The sequence below is a fragment of the Erpetoichthys calabaricus genome, chromosome 15, assembly GCF_900747795.2.
Source record: "Erpetoichthys calabaricus chromosome 15, fErpCal1.3, whole genome shotgun sequence".
NCBI lineage: Eukaryota > Metazoa > Chordata > Cladistia > Polypteriformes > Polypteridae > Erpetoichthys > Erpetoichthys calabaricus.
Window position 1 is genome coordinate 10,466,700 of NC_041408.2, and position 12,526 is coordinate 10,479,225.

Sequence of the window (12,526 nt, forward strand, 5' to 3'; positions counted from 1 at the left end):
AGGCAACATCCAAATCAGATGTCCTTCTCTAAGTTTTAGGAGCCCATTTTTTCATCAAAGGATTTTTTTTGGTGGGCTGGTGCAGCCTACGCCACTTACATCTGTCACCGGGTGGGATGTGGAACTCGATAGGATGCTACTTGAATGATGTGCCAGTTTAGCGTCACCAGTCAGACCAACCCGCATATCTTTGGGATGCCAATAATATTGGAGAACAAAGAGACCACCGGCATGCCAGGGTTTAAACCTGGAGCTTTGTGGGAGCAACAGCAGCAGCAGCATTAACAGCTAAGGTACTGGGCCATCTACGAGTCAAAAGTCTATTCACTTTTCATCTGAACCTTCATCCCCTTTTAAAGAAGTGGCGCGCCCTTAACTTATATCAGAATCCAGTCCCAAATGGGACATCAGACATTCGAAACTCAGGAGATACAGCGCCTTTCTAAAGGTCTTTCAGACCCCTCACTTTTTACACATCTTGTTGTGATGCAGCCTACTGCTAAAATCAGGTAATTTAGTTGTTTTCCCCTCAGAAAGCAAAACTCAATACCTCTGAGAAACACGGAGAGAACAGGACCTTAGAAATGTTTGCAAGTTCTTTAAACGTAAAAAACGGAAATATCATTGGCATACGTATTGAGATCCTTTGCTGTGACATTTTGAAATTTGGCTCAGATGTCACCTTTCTATGGATCATCTACAGAAGTTTGTTTGAAGTGCATCCTATTCTATGGATCATTGTTGAGATGTTTCTACAAAAATCTGTCCTTGGTGCATCCCATTCTATTATCATTGCTGAGTTGTTTCTACAATAATTTGTCTCAAGTGCATCCCATTCCATTGATCAACATGGAGATGTTTCCACAGAAATTTTCTCAGGTGTATCCCATTCTATGTATCATTGTTGAAATGTTTCTGCAGAGATTTCTCTCAAGTGCATCCCATTCGACTAATTGCTGAGATGTTTCTACAAAAATATGTCTTTGGTGCTTCCCATTCTATTATCATTGTTGAGATGTTTCTGCAGAAATTTATCTCAAGAGCATCCCATTCAACTAATCATTGCTGAGATGTTTCTACAGAAATTTATCTCAGGTGCATCCCATTCGATTGATCATTGCTGAGATGTTTCTAAAAAATTCTGTCCTTGGTGCATCCCATTCTATGATCACTGCTCAGATGTTTCTACAATAATTTGTGTCAAGTGCATCCCATTCCATTGATCGACATTGAGATGTTTCTACAGAAATTTTCTCAGGTGTGTCATATTCTATGTATCATCGTTGAGATGTTTCTACAGAAATTTATCTCAGGTGCATCCCATTCAATTGGTCATTGTTGAGGTGTTTCTACAAAAATCTGTCTTTGGTTCATCCCTTTTGATTGACCATTAGTGAGATGTTTCTACAAAAATATGTCTTTGGTGCATCCCATTCTATTATCATTGCTGAGATGTTTCTACAATAATTTGTGTCAAGTGCATCCCATTCCATTGATCAACATTGAGATGTTTTTACAGAAATTTTCTCAGGTGTATCATATTCTATGTATCATCGTTGAGATGTTTCTACAGAAGTTTGCCTCAAGTACATCCCATTCAACTGATCATTGCTGAGATGTTTCTAAAGAAATTTTCTCAGGTGCATCCCATTTTATGGGTCATCATTGAGATGTTTCTACAGAAGTTTGTCTCAAGTGCATCACATTCTATTATTATTCTGAATTGTTTCTACAGAATTTTTTCTCAGGTGCATCCCATTTTATGGATCATCTTTGAGATTTTTCTGCAGAAATTTGTCTCAAATGCATCCCATTTGACTGATCATCGCTGAGATGTTTCTACAGACGTTTATCTTAGGTGCATCCCATTCTATTATCATTGCTGAGATGTTTCAACAAAAATGTGTCTTTGGTGCATCCCATTCTATGTATCATCGTTGAGATGTTTCTACAGAAGTTTATTTCAAGTGCATCCCATTCGACTGATCAGTGTTGAGATGTTTCTACATCTTGCTTGGAGTCCACCTCTGGTCAATTCAATTGATTGGAGCTGATTAGTAAAAGCATCCACCTGTCTATAGAAGGCCCCACCATTGAGCACAAACCCAAGCCATGAGTCTGAAGTCATTTCCTGCAGACAGGATTGTGTTGGAGGCCCAGATCTCAGGAAGGCTACAAAAGGCATTGCCGGTTCCCAAGAGAGCAGTCACCTCCGTAATTCTTAGATTGAAGAAGTTTGGAAGAACAATGACTGGCCACCCAGCCAAACCAAGCAATAAGGGGGAGAAAGGTCTTGGTGAGAGAGTTGGCCACAAATCCAATGGTCACTCTAGTTGAGCTCCAGGGAACTTGTGGGGAGACAAGAACATCTTCCAGATTGGCAGCCATCACTGCAAAATTCCACTAATCTGGACTTAATGACAGAATGGCACCTCTCCTCAGTAAAAGATACACAAAAGCTCACTTGGAGTTTGCAAAAAAGACACCTAAAGGACTTTTGAGAAACAAGATCCTCTAGTCTGATGAACCCAAGATTGAACTGTCTGGCCTCTATTCTGTCTGGAGGAAAGCAGGCAGCCCTCGTCACCTGTGCTATACCATTCTATTGGTGAAGCCTGGTGATGACAGCATCATTCTGTGGGGTCGTAAGTGCTAGGAGACTGGACAGGGTTGAGGGACAGCAAACAGAGCAAAATATCATGAACGATATCCTTAATGAAGACCTGCTCAAGAGTGCTCTGGACCTCCGAATGGGCCAAAAACCAAGCAAAGACAAGACAGGTGCGGCTTAGGGACAACTTTGTGAATGTTCTCGAATGGCCCAGCCAGAGTCCAGATCTGAACCCAATCAAGCACCTCTGGAGAGACCTGCTGTCCACTGATGGTGTCCATCCTGCCTGACAGAGCTAGAGAGGAATGGCAGACAATCCCCAAATTCAGGTGCCACGTCAACTCCAAGAAGACTCCAGGTTGGGATGGCTGAGAAAGGGGCTTCAACGTAGTACTGGGGAGAGGGTCTGAGTCCTTGTGTCAGTGGGATATTCCACTTTCGGAATCCTCAGTTTACCCGAGTACTTGTCTTTGAGGTGGGAAACAACCAAAGTACCCAGAGAAAGCCCCCATGAACACAGAGGATGTGCCAGCACCACAACAACTGATCCCCTGTGGAAACTGAAACCAAGTCACTGGAAACAGTGGGTCCGACCGGGGGACCACTCAGCCACTATACCACCTATAAATTACAAATCTGTTTTGCCGCATCACAAAGTGCAGGAGGAGATACCAGGCATGCCGGACCACCGGGCCAGTTTGAGGTCTCCGATTAACCTGACAGCAGGCCTTGGGGACATGGAAGAGAAAAAGGGGCTGGGACAGAGTAGGAATGGAACCCAGGAGCTGTGACGGACAACACTAATCAGCGAGCCACCACAAGTCAGAAACCCGTTCATTCGTTCCTTCATTTTCTGAACCTTCCACCACAGCAAGATGAAGGTGAACTCAGTCGAGCTTGGGCTAGACACCTCGTGGTCACATCTACACACACTTCCACAAGTGCACACGGTGGGCTTGGGGGTGTCTTATTGAATGGTCTGAATGTGCCAGCTTGGCTTTAAAGTCCAACACGTTAACCACTAGGGGGCCGCCACATTGTCTCTCTTTTCTCGCACTGCTTTATGCTTCATTAGGCCGACTATGAAACGGCACTTTGGGTCTTTAAGAAGAGCAAAGTTAAACCTGCACATGTAACTGTAGTCTCATTAAAATACAGGAAAATAAACGTGATGTGTAAAAATGAAATGAAAAAAGGTGATATATTTAAAAAAAATGTGTGTACTCGGTAAACACAATGCAAAAGGCTTTTTGGACATCGGCACTAAAACACTGAAATTCAGCAACTGAGAGCTCTCATTCCTGCACCGTTACCAATTTAATGAGTTCTACTGACAATTTTTGAGACCACGATTAGGTTAAGGGAGGGACAGCGGCACAGCAGTTAGCACCATTGTGGGTTTCTTGCTGTTTAATTCTATACCTGGTGGCTGCACGTTGTCCCAGTTTACCAGTCAGTTTTTCTCCTCATCCCAGAGAGGTGTATGTTAGGTCTGCTAGGCACCCTGAGTTGCCTCAGGAGTAATAATAATAATAATTAATAATAATTCATTACATTTATATAGCGCAGTCAGAGTTGTCGTCGTATCATTCCATTTATAGAACATGGAGAGTTACAGGTTATAGAACAAACTTCTCAGACCTGTCATGGGTGCAGATCTGCTCTCCTTATTATTACCAAAAAGACATAACAGCACTAGAGAAAGTCTCAGGAAAGAACAACTAGGCTGATTCACAGTGGCACAGATGGAAACTGGATATAGGAAATCTCACATAAATGTTGGAAGAGCACGGTCAAGAACCTCGGGATCTTCAACACACACACAAAAAAAAAATGGCTGGAAATTCTTTAAAAAGGTATTAACTGAAAATTAAAGTCTAAAAAAAAATAAAATCCCAAACAGAATTTTGAAATGTTATAGTTATTATTTTTCATTGATGTTTGACATAAATTTGTGTGCTTGAATAATACATAGATGTTCTATACAAAAAAAAAAGATCTTTCACCGGAAATTCTTGAAAATGTATTAATTCAAAACTTTAAAAAGTCAAAAAAGAAAACAAAATTAAAAATCCTAAACAGAATTTTGAAATATTATAATTATTTTCTTTTGATGTTTGATATAAAAGGGCTCAGTTGGCCTTTTATATATTTGTGTTTGTATAATACATATCTATAAAAAAATCGTTTGCTGCAAATTCATAAAAAAGTATTAATTCAAAACTTTAAAAAGTCAAAAAAAGAAAAGAAAATTTAAAAAAAAATCTAGATAAAATTTTGAAATATTACAATTATTATTTTCCACTAATGTTTATGTGCTTGAATAATACATAGATATTCTTTACAAAAAAAAAAACTTTTGCTGCAAATTCATAAACAGGTATTAATTCAAAACTTTAAAAGTCAAAAAAGAAAACAAAATTAAAAATCCTAAATAGAATTTTGAAATATTATAATTATTTTCTTTTGACGTTTGATATAAAAGTGCTCAGTTGGCCCTTTTTATATTTGTGTTTGTATAATACATATCTATAAAAAAAATCTTTCGCTACAAATTCATAAAAAGATATAAATTTAGAACTTTAAAAGTCAAAAAAGAAAACAAAATTAAAAATCCTAAATAGAATTTTGAAATATTATAATTATTTTCTTTTGACGTTTGATATAAAAGTGCTCAGTTGGCCCTTTTTATATTTGTGTTTGTATAATACATATCTATAAAAAAAATCTTTCGCTACAAATTCATAAAAAGATATAAATTTAGAACTTTAAAAGTCAAAAAAGAAAACAAAATTAAAAACCCTAAATAGAATTTTGAAATATTATAATTATTTTCTTTTGACGTTTGATATAAAAGTGCTCAGTTGCCCTTTTTATATTTGTGTTTGTATAATACATATCTATAAAAAAAAATATTTCGCTGCAAATTCATAAAAAGATATTAATTCAAAACTTTAAAAGTCATAAAGAAAAGAAAATTTAAAATCCTAAATATAATTTTGAAATATTATAATTATTTTCTTTTGACGTTTGATATAAAAGTGCTCAATTGGCCTTTTTTATATTTGTGTTTGTATAATACATATCTATAAAAAAAAATCTTCCACTGCAAATTCATAAAAAGGTATTAATTCAAAACTTTAAAAGTCAAAAAAAGGAAAAAAAAAATTAAAAATCTCAACACAATTTTGAAATATTGTAATCATTATTTTCCACTGATGTTTGACACAAAGAGCTTGAATGGGATTTTTTTATTTGTGTGCTTGCATAATACATAGATGTTCTAAACAACCAAAAAGATCTTTCTCTGGAAATTCATAAAAAGGTATTCATTCAAATTTTTAAAAAGTCTAAAACAGAAAAAAAAGAAAAGAAAGCCCCCCCAAAATAGAATTTTGAAATGTTATAACTATTATTTTTTTCCATTGATGTTGGACACAAAAGGAATCAGTTGGTCTTTTTTATTTATGTGTGTGTGCAACAGATGTTCTATAAAAAAAGAAAAAAGATCTTTTGCTGGGAATTTATCAAAAGGTATTAAATAAAAAAAAATATAAAAAGTCTAAAAAAAGAAAGAGAAAGTAAAAAAAAATGTGCATAGAATTCTGAAATGTGCTGTTTTTATTTTCTATTGATGGGCTCAGATGGTCTTTTTTCAGTCTTTCAAATTGTTTGGCTGCTTGCATAATAGATGTTCTGTATAAAAAAGAAAAATACGGTCTTTTGCTGGAAATTCTTAAAACTCATAATTCAGAAACAAGCTAAAAAAATCTTAAAAAGGTAAACAAAAAAAAACAAAGTAATGAGAACTTTAAAATGTTATTGAAATTGTATTTTCCATTGATGTTTGTCATAAACACGCTTGGTTGTCTTTTTTTTTTTCGATCTTTTAATTTTTTTTTCATTAGTGCATAATAGATACTCGACACAAAAGAGGACCTTCCAGTGGAAATTCACAAAAAGGTATAATTGTAAATTCAGAAAAACATTAAAAAGTATTTAAAAAAACTTAAAAAAGGTAAATTGAAAAATAAGCTCACTCGGGTTTATCGATGCGTTTTTTTTTTCCTGATGCTTGTGGTAGCAGAGCCCACTTGGACTTTTTTTTTTTGCATTGCCAGTTCTTTGCTCGGTTGCTTCATGTGTAGAAAATCGTGTTTGGAGTTCCTCTTAAAAATGAGCCTCATGTACTGTAGGGTGCCAGATTTAGTACTACAGACTGACTCCTACCCAAGCTTCTTACCCACAATGCACTCTGAATTAGTCCTGAAGTCAGCCTGCTTTCATCGATATGCCTCTTTCAACTTGTCTTATAAATATTTTATACATAAAGTCATGCCTTGTAAATTCGATGACAATGGAGGACAAGCATTGCTCGGGCTCACCTTGAGTGTCTTGTTGTGTCTTTGCAGCTCTCTGCACAGACTCTCCAGCTTACTACGGGCAAGGACGGCTCTGCTGTGTTCATTCTGGAGGTGATCCTTCTCCTTCGTTAGCCGGGCCTGCTTCTTTTGAAGGGTTGTCAGCTGTTTCTGCTCAAGCCGGCGCTCTTCAAGCTGGAAAACAAAAAAAGGAACCATGAAGGAGAGGCATTTAATCTGGACATATACCCAACTACAGACCTGCTTCTCCATTAAAAGTGGATAACAAGAGGTTTTGTAGCACTGTGGAATACACATCAACAGTGGAGCACAATTGTGAGGCCACATCTGGAATACTGTGCACAATTTTAGTCTCCATAATCTAAGATAGACATTATCAAAATTTAAGAAAGTTCAGAGATGAGCTTCAAGACTAGCTGTGGGATTATGATGTCGCAAAGGCTGTGAGGAAAGAGTAATGTTTTCACCTACTCATATATGAATTGGATTAAGGAAGATAAAAAATATACACGAAAGACTAGTTTAAAATTATGAATGGAATAAGTAGTGATAAGTGAAAGGATTTGCACAAAATTGAATTTACAATGAACTTGAGGCTGACAAACAACCCCGCTGAATGATGTGGCTGCTACCCTACTTCACTGCTGGAATGACGTTGCAGAGGTGGTGAGTGGTGCCTGCTTTCCTCCAAACATGATGCTTAGAACTGAAGACAAACAGTTCACTCTTGGTTTCATCAGACCAGAGAATCTTTTTTGTCAATATCTGAGGGGTCTTTACAGTAGTTGGCTTTTGTTTGCAAACTCCAAGCGGGTTTTCACGTTCCATCTAGCTACTCTTGCCATAAAGCCCAGATCGGCGGAGTGGCGGTTGTCCTTCTCGAATTTTCTCCTCTCTTCACACCTCAGGTTCTCGGTCGCCTCTCTTACTGTGGCCCTTCTCCCACTGTTGTTCGGTTTGGCCAGGTGGTCAGCTCTAGGAAGAAGTCGTGGTTGCTCCAAACTTCTTCCACTGAGCTCTCGGGAACATTCAATGCTGCAGATATTTTCTGTACCCTTCCTTGGATCTGTGCCTTGACACAATCCTGTCTCTAAGCTCTGCAGGCAATTCCTTTGGCCTCATGGCTTGGTTTTTGCTCAACTGTGGGACCTTCTCTGGGCAGGTGTGCGTCTTTCCTAATATGTCTAATCAATTGAATTAACAATAGGTGGACTCCAAACAAGGTGGAGAAACATCACAATGATGATCAATAGAATGAGCCACTGAGCTCTCGGGAACGTTCAACGCTGCAGACATTTTTTGTAGCCTTCCTCAGCCCTGGGCCTCTGACTCAATGGTCTGCAAGAAATTTCTTAGACCTCAAGGCTTGGTTTTCGCATAACTGTAGGACCTTCTCTAGACAGGTTTGTGCCTTTCGTAATCAATCCAATCAACTGAATTTTCCACAAGTGGACTCCAAACAAAGTGTAGAAACATCTCAACGATGATCCATCACACGGGCCACTGAGCTCTCGGGAACCTTCGGTGATGCAAATATTTTCTCAGATGTGTGCCCCGTCACAGTCCTGTCTCAAAGCTCAGGAGGCAATTCCTTCAACCTCATGAACTGTTTTTTGCTTAACTGGAGGACCTTTTCTAGAGAGATGTGTGCCAGTCCTAAACCAGTGCTAACCCGAAACCTAAGGCTAACCCAATCAGCCGAGCCAGATTTTACATGTCACGTGAAAGTGTCTGAATGCTTGCGTCAATTGAGATGTTTACATTTTTAATTTTTAATAAAATTGCAAAAATTCCTAAAATAGTGTTTTCACTTTGACTTTCTGGGGTTATTGAGTGAAAATGAATTTAAATGATTTTAGCACAATGCAGCAACATAACATACCACAGCCATTCCACTTGCACTTCAGAAGAGCTCATCCACCTGAAGCTCAGCCTGTTCAGGCCCTGCCAGTACTTAGATGGTGGACCATCTAGGAAAAGCTTGGGCTGCTGCTGGAAGAGGTAACAGTGAGCCCAGCAGGGGGCGCTTACCCTGTGCTCTGAATGTGGATCAGATGAGGATGATGAGTACACTGTGCTGTAGAAAATGGCGCCTTCCTTTGCATGAGACATAAAACCGAGGTCCTGACTCTCTGTGGTCATAAAACATCCCTGGGTAGGGTGTTTCCTGGTATCCTCTCTAAATTGCCCACCATGGCCTAGTCATTCTGGCTCCCCTGCCTCTAATTGGCTCTCTCTCTCACCACATCACCACCTAATCGCTCATGTGTGGTGAGTGTACTGATGCAAAAATGGCTGCCATTACATCATCCAGGTGGATGCTACAAATTATGTGGTGGTTGAAGTGCTCCTCACTCACTGAAGTGCTTTGAGTAGTGAGAAAAGTGCTATATAAATGTAAAGAATAATAATAATAATTATTATATCAAAATGTGCAAAAAGTGAAAAGTGGGTCTGAATGCATTCCATGTTTGAAGATCTCAGCTCACCTGAACGTCTATCTTTGAGGGGTGGGAAATGATCAAATTAATAAAAATAATAATAATAATTCACTCAAAAGAGGCCCCGAATATCCTGTAATACCTCTTGCTAGGACAAAACAACGTGCAACGTGCTCCTCAGTATATGGAGCTTCAAACAAGCTGGTATGCCTCTGCGTCGGAGCGATGAGGTGGGCACCGGACAGCCGTCACGACGTTCAACCTTCGTCTGCAACTTCTGGGTGCATATCAGCCCGTACCCCTCCACTCAGTCACTCGACTTCTCATCAGGCTGGTGGTGTACAATATTGAGCAGCGCGTCTTCATGGTGCGAACCTTATTGGGTCATCAATTTGTTTAAGCGACGTCAGAATCAAGTGGATGATTGTGAGTTAACAGAAGGTTACTTCAAACAAGATGGAGCGACGTGTCACACATTGGCAAAGAGCATGGCCGAAACTGAGTCCTTCTTCGGGAACAGGGTCATTTCAAATGGGGCTTTGGCCACCACGGTCTCCAGATCCTTCTTCTTCAAAGGAAAGGTCTATTGGAACAAGCGGTGGAAGATTTGAAGGAAAATATCCACCGTGAAATTGCGGCTATTCCCCTCTGTTCAGGAACATGGTGTGCCGCGTCGAAATGTGTCTGGCAGAAAATGGAAACCACTTCCAGCATCGCACGTAATGCAATCGATTACACGTACGTCAAGGTAGAGAGCGGATATTTTTGGTTCAGATTGCTTCATCCTAACGGAAATTACAACAGAATATTCGGGGACTCTTTTGAGTGAATCTCCCGGTACTACTAGATAGATAGATAGAGTAGTTGGCAGGATCAGATAGATAGATAGATATGAAAGGCACAATAGATAGATAGATAGATAGATAGATAGATAGATAGATAGATAGATAGATAGATAGATAGATAGATAGATAGATAGATAGATAGATAGATAGATAAATAGCGTAGTTGGCAGGATTAGATAGATAGATAGATAGACACTTACTACTACTACTAGTACTAATAATAATAATGTATTTTATTTATATGGTGCTTTTCCAATGCTCAAGGTGCTTACCCAGGGAAAGCCCCCATGAACACAGGCACTGTCAGTGAACATAAATATTTTAGCACTTCACATCATATTTTTTTATTACACTATTAATATTGAATGACAAATTCTATTTTTAATTGTGGGGTACCATCAGTTTTGCTTCTAGCAAGGTTTAAGATGAATTCCGAACGTCTTCAGCCTGCAGTTATTCTTCAATAGCCTTGAAGTTGACATGTCGGTGACTGTATTCCTTACTATGTCTGACTAGGAGGGAGTTTCTGATTATATTGTTTCACGTCCACGTTGTTCAGGGTCACATGGCAGTATTTTTGGAGCATTTCTACAAGGCTGATTATTGAATGCTGGCAAATAACAAATGCCCTTTTTTAATTGAGGAGCCTCCTACAGTACAGTGCAAGCAAAATGATGATTTATTGCAAAGCACAAAGGAGGAATGGATAAAATGTACTTCTCTACTTAAGATCATAATTTACTAAATATAACCATTAGATCACACTTTTTTTTTATTTCTACATACCAGCTCTGCATATTTCTTGAAAAGAGCTTCCAGTTTTTCCTCCGGAGTATTCAATTTATTTAAGCTCTGCATAAGGAGTGTGGCTTCTTTCCCTGTAAGGACAGAGTCGAGCAAAGTTAATTACACTGTACGCGCCAATAAGCAATTCATCATGCAGCATGTTTTTCCACTGACTTTGATTTATAAAGACTTTTTAATAAAGGTATTTCTTTAATTTGGCTCAAAAAATGAAAATTACCACTGAACTGTGTTCACTGAAATGAAAGGTTATAGAGCCGGAGACAAGATGTGTAATTTTATATTACATTAAAGTTAAACTTCTTTAACACATTAAAAAAAAAACAAATCCTTTTCTTTTTTTTTTGTTTTAATATAATCTTACCAGCTGTTGCACGACAAACAGGCCATGGCGAGATCCCGATTGGGGAAGTGTTAAAAATAGAGATGGCAGGCCAGAGACAAATAGGTGGCACATGTCTGGTATTCGGATTGGGGCTTGAGGGGCACCCAAGGGGGCACAAATCCCAGCATTTGTATTTGGGTCAAGAGGACAGGAAGAGTGCTCTGGCTCCAAGGGACTATCCAGCCGGCACATTCTAAAGTATTTGCTGCTACTGGAGTGGATTGAGCGCACGGGTTGATTCCTATCGAGATTCACTGATTCACCATTATTTGAGAAAATTTGGTAGGGAAAAACAAAATTTTCAATTTCAGAATTTTTCTTCTTTGGGCACATTACCCACATTGAGCGGGAACGTCAGTTATGGCACTACGTTTCCCCGAGGGTGATCCAGCTCGTAAGATCCTCATTGTTGGGGGACCCGAGTGACTGGACCAGGCCAAGGGGTTGTCCACGTAACACCTGGCTGCGGCAGATAGAGGGTGGGACTGGACCTAGGGGGTTGGTAACCGGGATCCCGAGTTGTTTTGTCATGTAGGGGGTGCGGCAATGCGCAGTACCGGTGCATGCTCCCCAATTTGACTTGACTTGACTTGACTTGACTTGGGCAGAGGATCTTAAAATTTTTGTGGAATGTAGGGGGCGCTAAAGTGTTGTTCCATGAATTCAAATGGCGACCAGAAGAACAAAATTAACAAAAGTAAAGGAGATCTGTTAACAAAGCAGGTGACTAGTGACACAAAAGTCCCATAAACACATAAAGGGTTAAAAAGCCTCCTGCCTTCCTTTGTGTGCCTGCTTAGTTCACCACTGCCTTCTTTACCTGTCAAGCCATTAGCAATGGCTTCCTCCTAACTGTTCTGATTTCCATTTTTTGTAAATATTGCAGTTCCAATCTCTATATATGAATTATACAGTTTTGAGACTCAAGGAATTTGAATTTGGGGTATAATGCTTTCTTAGATCTATTCTGGAAAAGTTATTCAATCACATTCTGTCATGACTCGGTCTTGTTTCCCATTTTGGGCCAATGTACGAGGTGCAAGACTAGAATTATGACA

At 39.0% G+C, this 12,526-nt stretch overlaps 1 protein-coding gene across 2 annotated transcripts in view; it reads right to left on the reverse strand.

The window, feature by feature from the left end:
- Positions 1-12,526, reverse strand: part of txlnba (taxilin beta a) — an 82,542-nt gene that overhangs the window by 36,454 nt on the left and 33,562 nt on the right. For both annotated transcript variants that reach the window (XM_028820466.2, XM_028820465.2), the window contains exons 3-4: positions 11,066-11,157; positions 6,997-7,167 (exon numbers count right to left, since the gene is read on the reverse strand). In XM_028820466.2, the coding sequence (XP_028676299.2) occupies positions 6,997-7,167; positions 11,066-11,157 (263 nt within the window). The remainder of the gene's footprint in view (positions 1-6,996; positions 7,168-11,065; positions 11,158-12,526) is intronic.